Source organism: Schistocerca nitens, chromosome 4, assembly GCF_023898315.1.
Source record: "Schistocerca nitens isolate TAMUIC-IGC-003100 chromosome 4, iqSchNite1.1, whole genome shotgun sequence".
NCBI classification, from domain to species: domain Eukaryota; kingdom Metazoa; phylum Arthropoda; class Insecta; order Orthoptera; family Acrididae; genus Schistocerca; species Schistocerca nitens.
In genome coordinates this window covers 302,603,065-302,625,516 of record NC_064617.1, presented here as the reverse complement: position 1 = coordinate 302,625,516, position 22,452 = coordinate 302,603,065, and the positions used below count along the sequence as shown (strand labels likewise).

The window sequence follows — 22,452 nt, the reverse complement described above, 5'->3', positions numbered from 1 at the left end:
CCTGGACTATGACTCAAACCCATAAACTTGCTTCTGGTGGAACTGCTTTGACTTAGCTTTTCAAGTGTGCCTCAAGGCCTGGCATTCAATTCTTAATTTGCCTTACTCTTTCATCCATGGGTGTTACTATAATGAGAAATGCACAAAGTCTTGATTGTAATTCATTCAATACATTTTGCTCTTGCAACAGTGTGCTGCAGTGGCATTTACCTTAAAGTTCGAACTTTGTAGACTGATACCAGGTGCCTTAAATAATCATGATGAAAAAGGTGTTTCACATGGTTCTTAGTTTCACAAAATATTGTTAGTTTTATGAAATATTTTAAGTTTTTTGGTTGTTTTCATCAAACTAATGGGATAAATTGAGGACTAGCATGGGACTGTACTATATTCTATACTAAAGGCTGTTATCAGTGTTATAAGGCTTATTTGTGCCTTTGAGTGTTTTATATTTATTTCAATTTTCAATTAATAAATTTTATTTATTTATTTTGTATTCATAGGCAGCAACTTGTTCAGATGAAGAAGCACGTGTGCAACCACTGCATGGAGTCACAGTGGAGGTGGCAGCTATCACAGGTTACACCAAACGCAAGAATGTTATACGCTTGACAGTACCTACAGGCAGTGAGCTTCTGCTGCAAGCAGAGGATGAAGTCACCATGAATGCATGGCTGCATGCACTCCAGGAGAGAGTTTCAACACCACATCCTCACATTGTCACTGCAGATGAGGTCTGTATTTATCATCACATGTGTACAATATTTTTAGTTAATTGTCTTGGTACTGGATGACTGTAAAAGGATGTGGCAGGATGTTGTTACCATGATACAAACATGCAATGTGAATTAGGTAAACTGTATGAGGATCAGCATGAATTGTTACAAACTCAGAAACTTATTCTTTGCATAAAATTTTAACCTTCCTTATCATGTAATGAGAGTAAGAATGCTCACCTTGTTAGATTGTTTTGAAATCGTATCCCACACAGAATCCAACAAAAATCCAGATATTAATTGATGGATCATCCAGAATGGACTATGAATATCTGTATGAGGATATACCTTGGCTTACCAAAGAAAAATCGAGATGATGAGCAGTGGACAAGCAAGTAGGAAAGGAAATGCTGATTAAAAAAAAAACTGATCTTCTGGACAAAAGTTACACACACACACACACACACACACACATACACACACACACACACACACACACACACACACAGCAGCCTCCTGCCTGACTTGTGTTAGTAGTCAGGATGCTTCGTGGCATTATTAAAAAGTGGGGATGGATAGAAACAATGTGGAAGATATTGGTGCATGCAGGAGAAGCAGTTCCCATCTACACAGAAAAAAATGAAACAGGATATATGGCTGCTCAGACAAATGCTAAGTAAACGGCACAGTTGGAAAAATAAACAAATAGGAAAAGGAGGATGAATGTGATCTAGATAGGAGTTAAAAAGTGTCACAGGCTGTGTGAAGCTGTCATGGTGGCAAGAGAGTACAATATAGTGAAACAGAAATATGCCATGAGTGTCTATTATTATTATTATTATTATTATTATTATTATTATTATTGAGACTGTAATTAAAACTTTATTGCTATCCTGCCATGAGAAGGTGCACAGCAACAGTTGGTTGAACACACTGGTAAAGAACGTTTTAACAGCGATGCAGCCATTGTAGCGTGTCTAGTGCATTTGTTTTTCCATGCTTCCCAAGTCCAGTAAGATGAGATTTGTGTACCAGCTCACTTTTATTTATAAAAATTAATTCAGATTATTTTCATTTTAGAAAGTGATACAAACTCCCTTGATACCACTGGCACCCAACTCCATACTATGCCAACAACAAACAGTAATTACAGTTAGACAGTTGCCGTTACTTCTGTAGGAAATACTCCCTTTGCTACAGATTTTCAGTTGTGGGAAACTGATTTATTCAGGTGCAGACTCCCTCCATGAATAAGTGGATAACTTAACCCCTACTTTTTCATCTTATGGTTACTTCACAAATCTGGTTCTAAATGGTTCCTCATGTCCTCTATTTAAGGAAAAACAAATCTCAAAGATGCATACTTCTTGAAAAACAATACTACAGAGCAACTTGAATACATTGTCCTTCTGACCTGTGTATTATGGTGATTCTCTGTAAATACATAATGATCTATGGTATACTGTGTGCATGCCAACCTGTTAGATTTTAATTTCTTTGTGATCTTCATTATTCCTATGTAGTTTGTTGATATACTGGGTGTGCTAGTATGTCCAGAACAGATCAGCTCTGTAGATAAGACAGGAATCTTATCAGTTCAGTGCTTGAATGTCAAGATGTGTTTTGATAACATTAGCAATATTGTGTTTCTTGCATCTAGTACTTACATAATAAGTGTGAAAAGATACTTATAAGTTTCAAGCATGTCAAGATTATTTTCTGTTTGCTTATGTTTTATGCTTTTTCCTTTGGAGCCTGATAAGTCAGTGCAAGAAAATAAATTTCACCAGTTACTTTATTATAATTCAAGGCACCAATGAAACAAAATGTGTGCCTTTGTGTGAAGTATAACAAGAGTATAGATGATGTAACAGTTATAAGGCAGGTTAGTTTGTCTAAAATTGATTGTAATAATTATTATTACAAGGTTCAGCAGTGTATACAAGTTGCAGGAGTTAGTGTACTTCACACAGTTTGATAAAAATTTTTGTTCTACATATGGAATTGTGTGTGTGGTTATTGATATACTTCAATTACAGTGCTCTAGTTATCATCACCATCATTCTGTTAGGTTGTTGCTGGTCAGTTTGTAAATAAATGGGATAATTTTATTATAAGGTTGTAGTGAAAGCTGGTTGACAGCAACTATGACAATTCCAATGTGTAGCTCTGTGTGTTCATGTTTGTCATGTGTTGTTAAATTCCTGTTTGTGATCTTAAACATTTTCCCCTGATATTCCAGTTGTCAGTGTTAGAATGGAAAAAAGAGAGAGATTGATTCTGTTTTTGCATATAGTGTAAAGTCACTATTGTGGGCTGTCTGTTTATCACTACTTTGTGACTGTCCGATATTTGTGTTCACTGTAAAAATGGTATGTAATAATTTTGAACTTGTTTTTAGGAGGAAGCTGTAAAAACACAGCAAACCTTTGGAAGCACTCATCTGTCACCTCAACCTGCTCACAAAGGTATCCGGAAGCTCACGTCATTCCGAAACCGGTCACCTACAGGCCAATCTCCTGTGAATAAAACTCGCAAACCAAGCCAGTCAGGTATTTATTATCCTTTTTCTACCATCTCTGTTAAGAATTATCATGGTGCAGACAAAACAAAAAAGCTATGTGAAAGTACAGTTAAATAAAAATCGGAAAAGATAGCTTCAGGCTGAAAAGTTTGTTCAAAAGTTACAAAGACTCATTTGCTTTCATAACTGGGAGTTCTTTCATTTAAGAAACATAATTAGATTAAAAAAATGACTGTAAATTCTTGAAGAATCATCAGTACAGAATTACTGCCACATAAGATTTGAAAATAAAAGCAGTTACAAATGCCAAAAGGGCAGTAAACATATGAAATAAAGGAAAGAGATACTATGGCTAGAAGTGCAGGTGGAAAACCCAATAGACTTATACTGATGAAAAGACAAGCAGGCAGTGCCAAACTGAGAATAAAGAAAGGAAGAAATAAGATGAAAAGGAAAAAAAAGATTGCTGTTACCCTCCTCATTTTATGACTTCTTAATTTCCAAATATGTTTCTTATTTGCTGCTGCCATCTTACTTCTGTCTCATCATGTCTGTCATATCCAGCACTGTTCAGAGATAGATAGAACACACAAACTGCTGCATTCTGTAGAGTGATGTATTTACTTTAGGCCGTCACTTAGGTAGCTCATAAGTAATGTATTTTTACATTGTTATTCAAATTCCAGTGCATTTGTATTGATTTGTTGTAGCATATTATATTTTGTTGAGTGTGATTCTAAACCATTTCTGACATTATTCTAGAAGATATAAATTTTCTTTTTCTTTTTTACCTAAATATTGTAATTATGTTTACAATATCTTGTTCTGAATTTAGATCAACTGCCTTCACCAAAGTCAAAAACATGGAAAGGCCGTGTTTATCAGCAGTTCAAACGGATACAGCAAGGTGGTGGTTCACCAAACTCACCAACAGCTCCTCACCCAGAAGGTGCAACCATTGGTATCCCTCTTGAGGAGTGTCCTCCAGTAAGTTTAGACTTTAGTGATGCTACAGAGTTGAAAGTAAACTTGTTAAAGACATCTAATTGTGGGACTGAGATAGTTTTTAACTTTTTATTTTGACACATACAGTTTTGTTAAATCATGCCAAGAATAAATTTACAAGACATAAGTCAGCCAAAAGCTTAGTGAAGATAATGCCACAAGTGGCATAGGTACGATAATGAGGTCCCAATAAAGGTTCCAATAAAGTTTTTGACACTTAAGATAGTGGTGATAAGTATAAACCTGAATTTGAAATCCGTAAGTACATGGAAACGCAACATCATTATAATACTTTTTTCTGCTTTACAGTCCAAATTCTCTGAATATGTTCCATTGTTGGTGGAAATGTGTACTAGTATAGTTGACACAAGAGGCTTGGATATTATTGGTATCTACCGTGTTCCTGGAAATACTGCAGCTGTTTCATCACTCACAGAAAGCCTGAACAAAGGATTTGATTGGGAAAACATGCAGGTACAGAAGCATATTCTTTCATGAGTATCATGTATACTGTGTATCTCATCACAGTACATAAAATGTAATGGTGAACTGTGGCTCTTTATTGTTACTAGCTGTTGTTGGGTGTTCTAGGTCATGTTCTCACTCGGATATTTTATATATAGCAGCAGTGATAGTTCTTCTGAAGTGAAGTGTACCAGTCTTCCTCTCTTCTCAGTATGCAATAAAATTATCATGAGACAGTTTTTTAATGATTTTAAATAATCTATGCAATCAGACATTACTATTACAGTAAAACACTGCATAAGGAAACTCAGATTTGCCGAAATCCTGGTTATCTGAAACTTGCAAAACAAAGGGGGGGGGGTTTGGGGGGGGGGTAGTTAGCAGTGACAGGTGAATGCCTGACCTTCAGTTGGTTCCCAACACATGAACTCACCAGTCTAAACAAAGCTTCCCTGCCAACAATAGTATACTTACGTGGTTGGTTCCTTCCATTGCATGTGCATTTTTGTGCTATGGCAACTAAGCGAAATCATGTTGTAATTACTGTAGTTGGTAAATCAAATACTATCAGTGTAGTTGAAAAAAAGAAAGTTTATAGAAAACTGTTGAAGTTAATTCTGGAGTTTGTTTCCATAGTTTCAGTATGTGTGAAGTCAAAATCTATATTGTTAGAGCAAGCTGTCACAAACACTCATAGAAAAACACTGAAAACATAAGACAGTGAAAATGTAAGTCAAGTGCTTTGTCGTTATTTCATTCAACAACTAGAAACATGCATGCCTTTCACTGGCCCACTACTGCAAGTAAAAGCTAAATTGTTAGCTGAGCACTTGGGTGAAAAAGGAAAAGATTGTTCTTCAGCCTCTGGAAGGTTAGAGAGATTTAAAAAATGGACACAGAATTTGGCAATTGAATGTGTTTAATGTATGTGTATAATGTATGTGTATAAAATTATCTGCAGACCCAGATGCAGTTGATGTTTTCAAAACAGAGTTTGGAAATTACATCCATGGCTACACTAAGGACCTACAGTGTCGATGGCACTGGAGTGAGTTTCAAAATGTTGCCTACGAAATCTTTGGCTTCCTCGAAAGAAATGTCTTCCCAGAGCACAAAATGAAAAAAGAACAAGTAACTGTTCTTTTGGCATAAAATGCTCATGGCACACACAGACTGCTCCCCAGTATCTTTCCGGAACTCAAAAAGCCTCGAGCCTTGAAGGACATTGCCAAAATGAGCTACCAGTATTTGATGGAGCCAAATGATGGAGGGGACAGTTTGTACTGAAAATTGATGAGTTTGTAACTGAAAAAGGTCTACCTAAAAAAGCCATCTTATTGACAGTGCACCGAACATCATTGTGAGTTAAACAGTGGTGTTATTGTTGTGCATTTCCTTTCCCCAAATGTTACCATTCTAATCCATCACTGGATCAAACCGTAATAGTGACGTTTAAACAGCACTACCATGGGCTATTTTTGAGAGAACCATCCTACAAGATAGTGAGTTGCAAAACAAAAACATAAATGATACCCTGAAGGCAGTAAACATGAAACTCGTAATTTATTGTGTAAGCAACCTTGGATAATGTGCAAGCAGAAACTATTCAAAAGTTTTGGAGAAAACTGTATGATGATTTTGAAGAAGAAAAGTTAGGAAACTTCGAAAACTTGACATGTAGGATAAAAAGAATTCCCAGGTGCAAAGAAATGTAATTGCGCAAGGTGGATGGGGTTATCACCAACAATTACTAATAAATTATGCAGCAAGAAACTGTAGAAACAATAGTGCAATCCAATCTGAAGTGATTGTTTGCACAGCAGCAGCAAAACTTGGGTGCAATGGCCCGTTTATCATCATCATCATCATCATCATCATCATCACTGCCGTCTTCACCAGCTCCTACCTAAATGTTCCCTCACAAGCATTTCACTTGCATCAATCTCTAGTTCGAAAGTCAGGATATCATCACCACAACAAGCAAAGACCTGGAATGTCACATTTTCAGAAATATCAGTGGTCATTCTTCTGGAGCAATGTCTTCTTCAACAGCAACATACGTACTACAGCTAGTCTTTTGTGAAACAATTTAACAGTCTCTTGTGTTAGAGTTCCAAACAGCGATAAACACGTATACAGTCTGTAAGATGCTGAGGCTCATCACTTCTGTCCTCCCAAGGTTTGAAATAGATTTCTACACAACTGCTACTCTGTATTTGGCATCAAGAGAGTGTATTATGCTCAGATCTAGCGGCTGCAGATGGCTAGTGCAGCTTAGAGGAAGGAACGCAACATGTACATTCCTCAGAAATTACATTTCTGTGAGATGTACAAGGCATTTGCCAATAATAAGTACAATTTTCCTTCCTGCCGCACACATCTTGGTATCTAAACAACTGAGAATCTCAAAGGTTTCACTTATCATTAATGCTGCATTCATTAGTGCAAATGGTGTTTTTATGTTTTTGAGAACTTTAAATTTTCCAATTGTTAATGGAAGCAACTTTTCAATTCCATCACTCTTTACACGCAATAGCATTGTCATACTTTCTTTATTCTATGATCTCCGTGGCATTTATCTCCCATAACAAAATATAATTTTGCAGGAAAGAAGGTATAAAAGACGCAAGTTTCATTGACAATGAAAATGTCTTTTGGGTCGAACCCTGTATAAATTGTGGCAATCTAATCTTCTTGAGTAGCTTACACTTTCTACAATCACAAACTCTTTTTCTGCACTTATACTCAGAAAGGTCAAATTATGACATTTTTGAAAATGGTCCAAACACCAGGTGAGTGCACTGAAATTTTCAAAGCCAGTCTACAGGACGATTTCAAGAGCCTTCTCTTGCAGTGTGATTTTGTTTATAGGAAGGCTGCTCCTTTTCATTCCTCGAAATAGCTGTAAGAGAATATATTTCACAGCATTAAATGTAACACATAAATGATCTTTATTTTGTATCCACAGGAATCCTTAGCTTCGGCATTTAAGAACTTTTCCGCATTTTTGAGTATACCACACATGTACACTATGTGACATTAAGTCGTATTTCTTTGTCATGTTGGAAAGTTTTATGTTACAGTTGTCATTGACATCGTGGGTGATCATCAGATTTTGTTATAGCGTAAGCTTCCTATGTTTGCAAGCCATAACTCTGCAAAATTTCAATGTTGACAGTTCATACACAACTACACTTTTCACACTCAATAGACTCGGACTGTGAGGTCGGAAGACATGACCTAAGTGACATTAGACAGGGCAGACAATGATTTTTCGATTCATTGAACATATGTGCCAATATTGCTGCAGAGGAAGTAGAGTTATTGAGTATGATGTGGGTATGTACCAACCAGCTGAATTGATTGCAGTTTACTGTATCACAGGAAACAAAGTAGGACTGTGTGAAACTGAAAGAAATAGGAAACTCACTCAGAAAATTTGCAGAATGTTTTATGTTTATTCCTTAAAAGTGGACTTTTTTTATAGTGGGGAGGAATAACATTGTTTGTATGGTAATTTACTGAGACTGATGTAAATGTAAATGTTTGTTGAAAGTAGGATTTCTCTAAAAGCAGTTTTGTTAATTGGAGTTTCTACTACACTAGCAAAATGCAATTAGTTTAGAAGGGGACTATGTACAAATCGCCAAGCTCATACTTGCAAAATTCTTTACAGAAGAATGGAAAAACTGATAGAAGCTGATCTCAGGGAATATCAGTTTGGATTCTGGAGAAATGTAGGAACATGTGAGGTGACTTCTCTTAGAAAATAAGTTAAGGAAAGGAAAGCCTACCTTTATAGCATTTGTAGGCTTAGTGCAAGATTTTGATGGTGCTGACTGGAATAAATTTTTTGAAAGGCTATTTACAACCTGTGCAGAAAGCAGATGATGATTATTAGAGTTGAGGGGCATGAAAGGGCTGTAGTAGTTGAGAATGGCAAAGGAAATGTGCCATATACAACAACAACAACAACAACAACAACAAAACACAGTGCTCACATAAGCGTTTGCCAACAGCAAAATGTGTCAAAGGCTTTTAGGAAGACTATGCAATGCTCCATAACAACAAATTGCCTCTGGTAAGCGTGATGTCACAACTGTTCACATTAGATTCATTTTAGCAGTTACGAGCATGTGCAGTTGAGTGGCATATGAGTAGTACCTTCTCCCATTTCTAGCTACAGAAATGTGGCTGTTGGCTGTGTAAGCAGTCGCAGCAAGCAGGTAGATGCAACCGGGAAAAATTTTACTGCTGCTCCCAAGCTGCCAGATTCACGCATGTGCATAGGGCCCGGATCTGTGAGTGAAATGGGGGGGGGGGGGGGGGAGACCACCAAATCCATATTCTTGACAAGAAAAAAAACTTGTTTCACATTGCGCCTAGCATCCAGCGCACATTGGTCCATCGATTACTCATATGATTTTGATGCGCATCCTGGTTTGTTTTTGAACACACTCTGTAAGTTGATTTCTGAATGAATCATAAGCTGCGCGGGGTAGCCATGAGGTCTGAGGTGACTTGGCACGGTTTGTGTGTCTCCCCCATCGGAGGTCCCAATTCTCCCTTGGGCATGGGTGTATGTGTTGTCCTTAATGTTAGTTAGTTTAAGTCAGATTAAGTAGTGTGTAAGCCTAGGGGCCGATGACATCAGCTGTTTGGTCCCATGGTAAAAAAAAAAAGTTGATTTTTGAATGCATGCATAGTGTACGTGATGTCTCTGTCAGGGGAATCCTCGTCGCATCTAGAAATAAACTTGCCTGCAGGCAAAAGGGGACCGGGCTGCACAAGCTGATTGGAGTAAAGCCAAACGAGTGGACACCAATCACTGTCTGAGTATGTTGTTGTTTGGGTTAGCGAATGATCAGCATTTTTATAATTACTAGGGAAAACCATAGATTCAAACTACCAGAGTGGAAATAAACGACTAACAGGAATAACGGTTAAGAAAGATTACTTATTATCTTCTCGGTGTATCCAGGAAAATGAAATTTTGTCACAAAATTTTTGGCCAGGTCACTACACTAGTCAGGGCCAGTTGTACAGTCCCTGTCTAGCAGCCACTTAAGTTCTATTCTGGAAATAGCGCGGAAAATAGTTTGTACAAATATAACAACGTCTAACCGGAGAATAATCAGGGATAACTAAACTGGTGATTCTAGCAGGGCTAGTGAAGTTAACCGACAAATAAGTTTTGACAAAGGCAGGAATAGTTCCAGAATTAGTCATGACTAGATTGTTTGTTAGAACGAGGAAGGAGAGGAAATGGGAACTAGGAAAGAATATGACGATTCCAAATTTATATAAAAATCTCATACTACTACTTTTCGGTCTCATGCTCGAGAAACTGGAGCATATGAATGAAGTGTGAAACTATTTTCTAACATAAAACTTTTTGCTTGTAGTAGGCCTAATAGGCATTTTATGTTGGTCTTTGTGAATTATATTCTGTTGTGTTATAAAAATGACCATTTGAGCCAAAATAGTCTCGTTTATTTGATGTGTGTTACGATTTCTGCAGTGTTAGAAAGGCCTATTTTGTTTTATCTAGCAGACAGTGACAAAATAGACGTAATCGGATTGAGAAACCACACTAGTATTGGGTATTATTTGTATTAACAGCTTACACAGTATTAGACAATGATATTTCGATTTTTCATGTAGCAAATGTTTGACGAACTTTGATGAGGTAATAGATTCTGTCGCAGAAAGGAAAGCACACCATGTAAAGTTGTAGCAAGATTAGAGAGAAAACAATGCTAGGAGCTAAGGATTGAAGAAATGTGTACTGTATGGCTTGTCTTTTGTCTTTACTGGTTTTATGTAACCTATATTTAATTTTATGTCACCCAAAACAGAAAGTTATTAGCTAACGGGTAATAAAGAGCGCAAATTTTCAGTTCGTCTTCTCCGGATTACAAATAATCCCATCCAGTATTAATAGCGAGGGTGCCCCCCCTTTTTTTTTTAAAGGCTGGGGGGGGGGGGGAGGGGAGACAGTATGTCAAACAGGGCGACTGGGAATGGGAGAGGCACCACAGGACATTTTAATTTCCACCGTCCAGAATATAATTTGATGGCATCCAGTACAAAATATACACGTTTCAATTCCACGGAGCGAAATACAGTGACGTGCGATAGAAGAATGTTGTGTGAAGAGGGGTGGTACTGCACTCTGGCACACTTAAGACCTAATAACATATCTTACATTTCCCCAAACATATATGTTTTATGTATCAGACTCTTCAGAAAGATGTGTGCTGCAAAATGAACATATTTTTTAAAATTAAATTATTTTTTTAATTTTTGACGTCATATCTCAAACGCTCGAGGGAGGGGGCAGGGGTCACACTCTCTTCATATTGCCCTGGTTCGGAAATATCGTAGATCCAAGGCTGATGCGCAGAGCAGTCTGAGTTATAGTGGGAAAGTGTGTAGTCCCCACGTAATCCGTGTTTACGTTTAGTGATTTTGCTGTTTCCTCTTCGTTTACTGCTCTCACGTCAAATGAAAACAAAATGGGTTTCTGTGGCTGGGAGCTATCAAGTGAATTAAAATACATTCACATAATTACAGAAGGCTAATATACGTTATTAGTTTCAGATTTTATTTTATTTCCACTTTTCTGACATCCATGCATTAATCACGTTGTAGAACAATGAAGTTATTTTTGTCAGTTTGCTAAAGAAATTCGGTTTTTATTAATCTTTTACACTGAGGCAGTCAATGTGTTTGTTTCAAAGTGTTTAGTTCCACACTATTGGCTAATTTCAACTGCTCACTGCATTTCAAGTGCATATTTTCATCTTCTAGCACATATGGCATTATGCCATAATAAAAATCAAGAATGATTTAATACAGTACTGGTACTCCAAAAAAATTTACATCCTGAAAGCCGCACTGAAAAGCTTAATATCGGGTCAAGGCCTACTTCATTGGGAATCTGGACATACGAATGTGCTTTTTAAGTATGCACTTTAAATGTACCATTTTAGTATGGTTCACAAAATTCCAATGCTCTTGGAGTATCCTCTGATGTCTTTTTTAATTTATGACATAATGTAAGTTCTTTTAATGTTTTACATGTATGAACATATGGGCTTCCTGTGTCATAGCAGCTGCCAAAGCGCGTTGGCACCTGTGGCGCTCTCTGACAACTACTGAAACGAACCTATTTCTAACAGCTCACGGGAAAATATTGCGAATGGTGGTTTCAAAAGCATTACTTTCAAAGTAAATTTCCTTTTACGCATGTTGAACTATGTGTGAGAATGTACGATGAATTTCTTAAATCACAGAGCGTTTGATGACGAGCCATTTAGAAGTATTTTGAGCCCAGAAGATCAGACATTCATGTTGTTATTATGAGCAAATTGAAGTAGTGTTACAGGAAGCTCTCTCCCTTCTGCGGTAGCTAATTTATTTGTGGAACACTTTGAGGGCAAGTCACTGGACGCTGCTAAAAATTTTACTGGCACATTTGTGTGATATATCTTAAAGTGTAGCACATGCAAAAAATATCAACATTATTTGTGAAAGCTTAGCTTCTCTTGCAGCATATTAACCTTAGAGACCAATATTATATGAGAAAGCTTTGCATTTCTTGTAGCAACACTATGTATATTAATTTAAAACATTAACTTTTCCTGTTTGTGTATCCACACTACTTAACAGGATGTTGCTATTAGTTGACTAAATCACATGTCCTGTGGTCTGAATATCCGCTGTCATTGGCTGGCAGGATCACATGACATGAGCTATGACAGACTTACAAAAGCGCATTGCAATCTCAATTATAATGGTTCAGAAAGTAACATGCGGTGTTTGGTGGAATTCGAATTTATACTTTTCTAATAGAAAAATTTGCAGCGTACATGTTGCTTCACATAAAAAATATTTCCAAAAGGAGTTTTCTTCCCTGAGTTTAGTTTTTTAAAGTGCCGGGAAATTCTATGCCCATGTATAAAAACATAACCATTCAAAGAATTGATAAGTTTTACAGTTCCGAGAGAAACTATACTGTCACTTAATAACACGGAAAAAGTGTTTTCATCTGGGAGAAAGTGTATTTTTAACCAGGAAATCTGGGAAAAATAGGGGACTTCCCCCCCCTCCCCCCTTGTCTGCATATACACTCTGTATAGGAAAGTATCAATACCACTTAAGGTGTAGAGAAATAAAATGTGACCTGTAGAATACTGAAGCTTGCTATGAGGACAGGCAGTGGACCCTCAACTGCATTGAACTTAACACATGGTGCATAAATAGGTGAAAAGACCCATTATTATGTGGTACATGATTGATAATTAAACCTTGGAAACAGCCACAGTGATTAAATATCTCCATAGCAGCTGAAGTTGTTAAAACTACACAAATATACTTATAGGATAGGTACTTTGTAGATTGGGTTTTATTTGCAGCAGTCTAAGGAATTGTAATTCGCCCAAGAAAGTATTCATTTACAAGGCCATCATTTATCTGATTTGTCCACCTCCATAGCTCAGTGGTCAGCATGTCTGGCTGCTATGCAGATGTCCCTGGTTTCCCAGTACTGTGAGGGAATTCTCCTTGGTAAGAGAACTGGAACAGGGTGCACTCATCTTCGTGATGCTAGTTGCGCAGCTACTTGAGTGAGAAGTAGCAGTGCCAAGGTCAAGAAAGCCGACAATGCCAAGAGGGTGGAGTGCCCAACCCGTGCCCTCCGTACTGCATTCAATGACACCAATGGCAGAGGATGACATGGCAGTCAGTCAGAATGAGAAAACAGAGGTTTGCTTTGCTTTCATGTAATTTGGAGTTCAACTGGTCAGTCAGGGAGCTTCATGAATAGATTCCATATTTGTATGTAATTCTTTGCCTTCACTTCTACACATGTGAAAAGTGGAAATATACATGAATCATATTGCCAGCATTGATATTTTTCATTTAATCATTACATGTTTTTGCAGTTTTCACTATAGATATGTTTTTATATATTTATAATAGTTGCATGTTTTTATATATTTGACTTTACACTACTTTAAATTAAATATTATTGCTTTGTTACCCCTCATATTTCCATACACTATCAGCCAGTTGCTCCCTTAGGAAAATATCAGAGTCTTATCTACATAAAAGTTGAAGGTAGGAAGTAAATTATCTCAAACGATCACATTCTAGTGCAATAAAAAATGGTTAACTGCCTTTTGAGTTTGTGTATGAAGAATGTACTTCTGCTGAATTTTCTAAGATTTAGGATTTCAGTTCTCAAACGCAAAGAAGATACAATAACAATACAGTGATTAGCATTGATGTAGCTATTATTATGTGTAGTAAAGGTCTTTATGTGATGTTGAGATTAGCACTGGGGCTAACAAAAGACAAGTGTCATGAAGTTTTCCAACCTCTAGAGACTTCTTCTGATTCAGAAACAGGTAGTGACTTCACTAAGAAATATTTGCCAAATATTATTTCTTAAGACATCAGAACTGTTTCTGCTTACAGTGCCTCCTGTTGCTTCAAAATTATCATCTAAATTAAGATATTGGGTTACCATGGAGGACACTTTCACTACTGATGGAAAGATTGTTCCGTGTTGAGTGTGCAATAAGCAGATTGGATGCTTCATGAAGTCTCAATGTCAGCAATGTAAATGTAGTGATTCACACATGGGAAACAAACCAATGTAATTATCTAAGAAGCAAATGTTATCGATGTGGCTGCAGAAGACTCCAGCCTCCACAAATGAATTTTTCCATGTGCTTTGCTATGGTCCTTGCATAGATTACAGACATCACATGTTTTTTTTTCAAAAATACTGCAGTTATCAGATTCTTGATGGATCGATGGTAAGGAAAAGGGATTTTTTTTTTTTATTACCAGAAGGCTTTGAAGTGCGCAGTGTTAAAAAGGTAACTGCCACATTTGGATAGCTGTCACTGAAACAGAGGACATATGTGGACATTTTGTTGGCAGTATCATTGATGGCAAACTCCGTGGATAAGAACCCTCAAAGCTATTATTTATTTCCTGTAAAGTGTCGGAATGCACAAACAAATCAATAGTGCTCCTTTTGTGAATGGCAGTCTTAAAGTGCTGTGGCATGGGATAATTGAAGAATAAGTTCTTGTTATCTATTTGAATACTGCAGCCTACATGCTAAAGGTGGCAGCTGCCTAAACATATGTTATCCTCATTTAATCCACTTGGGCTCCCTTGCCCATTGACTTCAATGTATCACTGAACTGGGTGCTAGCTACCTTGAAGTAACTAAAAGAGTTTTACTCCCCAAGAAAGGGTTTCTTGAAGCCCCAGATTGTGTATTTCTCTATATAGAGTTGCTGCCTGATCGGGGATTGAAGCTATTGGTTCTTATGATTCCATGAACATTTTCAAGCTGTGAAATATCTGATTTATTCCTTTTTAAGAGAATCTTCAGTTTCAGTATGAGAGGCACAAAATGCTTTCACCGAACCTAAAATCGGTGGTGCTCTGGTGTACATCTATAGTGGGTTAGGCTTCCTATCCAGCAGCATTAAAGTATTAGAATCATTTGGGTGCCTTTGTGGGAATTGTTCGTAATGGTGGATAACATCAAATGCAAGCTGACTGACTCATAGGTTAGAGAATAAGTTTGAAGCTGTTTTAGCAAGAAATCCAAGCTTCTCAAGTTTTGCTGCTATGTGCAATATCCTCAGCAGGGGTGAGAGGAATATATTTTAGCAACATCTGTCAAGGAATATTTCATCTCCTGAAATTTGCACTATCAACACACACATACAAACCCAGCCCTGACACTGAGTGTTTTATGCTACCAATACATACATTGATGTATACATGATAGCCTGAAACTATGTACAAATCTGGTCACCTTTGGCATCCTGCTGCCCTTGTGTGCAGTGCAAATGATCCATTGGTTCCTTTGAGGGACATTTTAAATGTACAGTTACTGTTTTGAAAGAATTATCTTAAGATTCGTGCGTGCGTGCGTGCGTGCGTGTGTGCGTGTGTGTGTGTTTTTAATATCTTACATTTTAATTTATACAACTTTTGTGTATTAATTTGAACATCTGTTCACATTTTCAGGATCCACGATGGAATGATGTTAATGTAATATCCAGTCTGTTGAAGCTGTTCTTCCGGAGGCTACCCGACTCATTATTTACAAATGAGCTTTATCCTAGTTTCATAGAGGCTGATAAAATTGAAGATTCAAACAAACGTTTTGCTCGTATAAAGAAACTGGTAACTACATTTTATAATATTGTATTTCTTAAGGCAAAGCAACAACATGAAACATTACAAGTGTCTTAAAAAATTATTTTTCAAACATGCCATGTTTTTTTATCGTGAAATGAAATGTTATCTTGTTTTATACTTTAGTTTGAATGGGTTGAGCTATCATTTCCATGAAGTATTTTCTCATTAAAGCAAGTTTTGAGCAACTTCCTTATTTCAACAATGTTGACATCTTTCAAAGGCTTGATCAAGGAAGTTTCCTTGTATGTGGCTGTGATGACAGTGGTAGAGAAATATGGAGGAGCTGTTTAAATGTCAAATGGGTAAAAGCAATTCACATGAAAGTTCTGTGCCCCATTGAATTCAAAAGGTCAACATTTAATCATATTAGCTTATCATTCAGATTGTATTTAATTCTGGGTATGTTATGACCATCTACAAGAACGAGATACTTCCATTGTTGTATACAGAACGTGGATTGTACTGTCACAGAAATTGGGTCTACCACAATATGGTTCATTTGTACAAATTAGTGCAGACTTTTCTTTTTTCAGTGTTTAAATTTATTACTTTTGATTACTTCCTTGGTATATGCAGAAAAATTCATTGTTAATTATTAGAAAGCTATTTATACTTCAACATACATCACTCGTCTGCTCTTATGATACTTGGTAAAACAAGGTAATGGATGCTAATATGTTGCTAATGTTCTTTCAGGTGCATGAGCTTCCAGAGCACCATTTCGAAACGCTTAAGTACCTGATGTACCATTTAAAAAAAGTGGTTGCACATAGTGAGACAAACAAAATGGAAGCACGTAATTTGGCTATTGTATTTGGCCCAACACTGGTTCGAGCAGCAGATGAAAATATGGTGACTATGGTAACAGACATGTCACACCAATGTCGTATAGTGGAGTCACTGATACAGCAGGTATTACTCTTACTGTTACTTAAATTGTAGCAGTCATGTCATCACATTTGTTGTGGGAAAGTTATGAGTGAAAGCTCATAGAAGAGTTGTTGTTAGAATTCACACACATCACAAATAGCACACCTCACATAATCAAATGACCGTGGTATCACTTCCTTCCTTTGTATGTTTTCCAGCCCTATCACTTGCCGATTTGATAGTTGAGTTTCATTCTTTCATCAAATAAGATAATGATTTTGGTGCAAAGCAAATATTCAGTTATTAAATAAGAAAATAGAAAACCAGGAAGTTAGAAGTGATAGAAAAGAGAACTGTGAAGGATTTTTTGATTGTATTAAAGTAGTGGGCAAAGAAGTAAATGAGAAATGGTTAAATATAAAGGAGAGACAAAAAGTGAAACTAAAGGTTAAGTGGAAAGCCAGTGATGTGGCCATTGTCAGTAATTCATTTTTGCAGGTTCTTTTATATTTACTTTATATAACTACAGAGTTGTTACAGTGCTTGTTTTCTCCTTTTTATTGCTTTGTTAATTATGTTTAGCCTAGATGCTTTTGTGTCATGGTGCCTTGATTGGTTGGTTGATTGATTGAGAGAGAGAGAGAGAGAGAGAGAGAGAGAGAGAGAGAGAGAGAGAGATATGATACACTATCTGTACTGTGATGTCGTGCTCTATTTTACTTTGCAGGTTGACTGGTTCTTTTCTGACTATGATATTGATGATCCAAATAACCTACCAACAAATCTGCCACAGGATTCTAATGAAATGGAATCTACTAATCAGAATTTATTACTAAGCAACATTCAAAAAGTGGAAGGTAAAAAAACTGGTAATGCTTTGCAATTTCCAGTGGAATTTTACTATGCAGTCAAAATTGATATGAGAAAGAGGCTCTTGAGAATTTCACCAGATTGGCATAATGAACTTGAACTCTAACTAAAATGAAACCATATGATATGCAACACATGTGTTCTGATATCACCATCATACTTGGCCATTTTGTCAGAGTTCTCAGGAACTTCTCATCAGTTTTACTTTGCAAAAATTTGAAGTTACTGACTTCGGTATATTTCTTTTCTTTTTATATCATTGAGTTTTAATTTCATTTTTATTAGTCCTGGTCCCCAGCCCCCAGTGTTGAGACAAAATATATGGTATTCATGAAACACTTCTGAAGTGTAGACAAGCAGTGTTCATTGTTGAATTTTGCATCACCATCGTGCCACTTTTTAAACCGAACAGTGAAGAGAAAATTAACAAATTGTTCCATAGTTAATACCGACACACCCGTGATGTAACTTACTCCAAGAAAAAAGCAGTAGGAGTACAAAAACTTGATAATGTCCTTTGGTAGCAATGCCCCCCCCCCCTCCCCCCACTCTGATTCAACATTCAAAGGTTTATTAATAATTTTTAATATGAATCTACTACTTTTTGTTCTTTGTTAGTAGAAGTTTGACTGTATGATCTGTGTATTTTATGCATTAAAAAGCTTGTAATGTGTATCTGACATTCAATGCATTTATTATGTTTTTCTGATATTGTGTGTTACTTACACATAATTCATGGATATTTGTCTGATGTAAGAGATTTGTGAGCTTCTGTTAGTTTAGGCACAAAACAGAGTTTATATTTTAAGGGGTTCAGTTGCTTGCAGCATTGCACATATTTGATCTATTTATCACCTTCTTTCCTCTCTTTCAGGATAGTCATCAGTGTGTGCTACATTTATATTCACTGAACTCAGTTTGCTGTCAGCTTTGTACCTGCATTTCTCTATCTTTAGCAGTGGTATTCCGTCCCTCACCTTACCACATATTCTCTTTGCTATTTCACGCTGTTTAAGATAGTTTTACTGTGGCATAGAAGCAATTTTAATTTTGCACAGTCGCATCTAACTCTAATACTCGATTATCCAGTAGTTGTAGCAGTAGAAATGATAACTCCTCTTAAAGTCATATATGTTGGGCTGCCTTTTTAGGTATGGCTGTTGCACTCTGTCCTCTGAAATTTGTTGCCTTGAAAATGTTAATGTATTATTCAGTCTTTATATCTTCATTTTTAATTGTTATTCTTTTGTGCATGTTCATCCTTGTTCGTACATTGCATTTTGTTTTTAGTGAATTCCATTCTTATGTAAAAAGATTCCTAATTCAGCATCGCTCTGTGAGGCAATGTTCCTTTATTATGTATAGCATAGCTACTAAAAGAGTTTCTCATTTGCAGTTTCACACATAACAGGCTTCATTTTTTCAGAATTACTGCAAACTTCACAGCTAGTAGACAAGGACAATAAAGATGATTTTACACAGGATCTGTACAGTTGTCTGTAAATCACACACACACACACACACACACACACACACACACACACACCTGTGAGCAGATAATATTCAGTGGCCACAAAGTTCCAGTGATCATGTAATAGTTTTCTGCTAACATCTTGTGGTGTTCAAACCAACTTTCAGAGTGAGGACAGTTTTACTTACTACAAAACATGTTAAGAGACTAATGGGTTTTTGTAATGGTTTAAATATATCTTGAGTTTCTCATGGAGGTATGTCCAAGTGGCACTTCAAGAAGTTAAAAATACAGAGAATGAAGGATTGAAATTATAATGCCATTGAGAGAATTATACATAAAGTCTTCCTAAAGATCTCAAAAACAGATAGCTGTATGAAAAAGTCAGAAGATGGATAAATGCAGTTTTAATTCAAGTACGAGACTGTAACGTGCTATGCACTTTCTTTTTCTTGCTGAACTTCAACTTAAAATTTTGTTACGTAGCTAACATACATAATAATTCCCACAAATACGTGAAACAGTAGTTGGCAGCATCAATAATACAAAGTGTAGCACAATGCAGTCTGAATTAAACAGTTATAATCACTTCTTGTTGGTGTAAGTTCTACAAAATGAGATAAAGGTTGGGAGAACGATGTAATGTTGATCACTGTTTTAAGTGTTGCGTGTCTCCACTATGCAATGCATGAAATTTTATCCTGCAGAGCATAGATATTTGTTAAAATTTTGTAAATGATATTGTCATAGGCAATGAAATGAGTCAAATTTTATTTTAATGTAGATCTGATATGGCACAAAATTGTGGAAATATCTTAATAGAAATGTGCTAACGAATTTCTTATGCAGTGACTTTCCACAGAGTGTAGTGGTTTGGCCAACAGCATTGTATAGAACATTATGCACAGATTTTCTTCTCATCCTTTGTTGCCATGTCTTCCTCGAATCAGGATTTTGGATGTATGCTGCCATAAGCATTCAAATGTTATTGCCCTGAGTCTTTTCCATTATCTTTTACTAGACAAAGGTCTCTGGAGTTGCCAAAAGATTCCAATTTTTTTATTGTTTATTTATTTATTTATTTATTTTAATTTATGTATTCTTCAGCCTTTTTGCTGCAGCATGGTAAGTAGCTTATTCAAATTTCTTCAGTTTCAAGAACTGTAGTTCTACATAAGACTACCATTTTCCTCAAATATTTTTAGAAGATATTAGTATATGCCAGCTTTATAAGCTCATAGTGCAGCTTGAAGTAACATGTAAAGCTTATAAAGAATGATTCGGATTCCCTGTTTATACTGTAGGCCTGCCTCTGTTGACGCTGGACTCGCATTCGGGAGGACGACGGTTCAATCCCGCGTCCTGCCATCCTGATTTAGGTTTTCCGTGATTTCCCTAAATCACTCCAGGCAAATGCCGGGATGGTTCCTCTGAAAGGGCACGGCCGACTTCCTTCCCCATCTTTCCCTACTCCGATGAGACCAATGACCACGCTGTCTGGTCTCCTTCCCCAACCAACCAACCAACCAACCATCCAACCTGCCTCTGTAATTGGCTACTCGAGAATGTTCTCTGGTTAGTGGGAAGTGAAAGATATTACTTCAGATAAAGTCCATGTCTGGTATTTCACTACTGTGTGCAAGTCAGCTTTTCAGCCAGAAGCTGCTTTGTTCTCTTTATGATTACTTGCTGAAATTCATTATTGATACTCACAGTAATTCAGTAACATCACTATAAATATGGCGTGGCAAGTTGTGGTAGAACGTAAGTAATGTAGGTGTAAAGAAGATGTCACTAATTCGCTAGTTATTTGGCGAATCCGTTAACCAGCCAGAGTACACATACATAGAAGAAGTGCGTGTACACTCCGATGACAAACAGTTCTATTACTTAATGAGTGGTCTCCTTTACTCCAAAATTATTTACAATAGCATAATTACTTTATTACTCATGAGTTAAAGATAAGTGCATGAAAAACTCTAAAAATTAGCTAATGGATGTGAATCGTGTTCTAAGTCCAGTTTCAAATGCAGAATATTTTATTTTAAGTAGGTTGAAATATATGAAATTAATTTTATGCACTGAAGTGAAAGAAGTGAATTGATGGGAACCATTTTATGAAACATCAATGACAATTAAATGTAATCACACGTTGGAGGTGTTCTCAGAAATCCGTCCTAGTGTGGCACAAATTTTCGGTTACTACTGCTTATTTAAATTGGTTGACTTTTAACAATAAGAATGAAATCAGTAGCATTTTTACAAAAGAAGCCTTCTTTCTTGCCTACAAATTTCCTTTGTGATTCTCTGTTTCTTATTTACCTGTTTTCCTGTTTCACTGGTGGATAAGCATGCACTCATCTTCAAAGCTACCTACCGTAGTTCCAACTTAGTTTAAAAATTGACAGATATTAATCATAAATCACAATCACAGTCGCACACACGTCAGGAGAGAGAGAGAAGCACTTGCAGAAGTGCCAGTGCAACTGAATTATAATTAAAACTTTCATTCAAGTTTTGAAATATTAATGAACAACAGCTGACCTCCAAGCCAGGGTCTATACATAAGTAGTAGTTCAGAATGTAAAGGAGGATCCAAAAAGGAAGGTGTATGGCAGGGAAAGAAAAGTCACACACACCTAAGTAGCCAAGAAAAGGAAATGTGAGATTGCAAAACGGAAGTACAAAAAAGGACAATAATTAAGTTCCAACATTTTTGCACAGTTGTTTGGAAAAACCAAACCGTAGTTTTACTATACTAAGTAACGTGCAGTGACCAAAAAATTGTCTACTTGAGATTGGTATATTTGGACTGTGTGGAATAGAAACCATGTAGTATTGCAAGACTTTCATTGAACGGTTCTTTTTAACTTTTATTCAAAATTGTCACTGTAGCAACAGATAAAAATTATCATCAGAGTAAGGGAAATACCTGAACAAGCAAAGTTATTACAAAGTGTGGTCATATGTGAATTGTAATATGGATACAATTCAACACAGAATGATTGTAAACACTTTTTTACTCCAACAGTAAATTTTCACAGTTTGTCATGCAGTAGCACATTTGGTTCTGGCAGCATGGTAGAGAGAAACTTCAATTGGCTCAATGGTCAGTTTACAAATGCTTGATAACATGTACGTCGTGTGAGTGGGCAGATCTGAGGCCATGTAAAAAGCTCATTCACTTGGCCAATGCACCAAGCCTAAACAGAGGTGTGAACCACAGTGTTGTCACATTGATGGATTGAATTCTTATTACACAGCATCGACTGCATCATAGAATGAGTGTGGTC

The 22,452-nt window shown here is 36.6% G+C and overlaps 1 protein-coding gene across 1 annotated transcript in view; it reads left to right on the top strand.

Annotated features, from left to right (window-relative positions):
- LOC126252267 (uncharacterized) overlaps window positions 1-22,452 on the top strand; it is a 640,413-nt gene that overhangs the window by 551,830 nt on the left and 66,131 nt on the right. Inside the window, exons 17-23 of the mRNA XM_049953140.1 lie at window positions 504-734; window positions 3,118-3,268; window positions 4,076-4,227; window positions 4,555-4,719; window positions 15,775-15,933; window positions 16,645-16,860; window positions 17,546-17,687. Of these exons, the coding sequence (XP_049809097.1) occupies window positions 504-734; window positions 3,118-3,268; window positions 4,076-4,227; window positions 4,555-4,719; window positions 15,775-15,933; window positions 16,645-16,860; window positions 17,546-17,687 (1,216 nt within the window). The remainder of the gene's footprint in view (window positions 1-503; window positions 735-3,117; window positions 3,269-4,075; window positions 4,228-4,554; window positions 4,720-15,774; window positions 15,934-16,644; window positions 16,861-17,545; window positions 17,688-22,452) is intronic.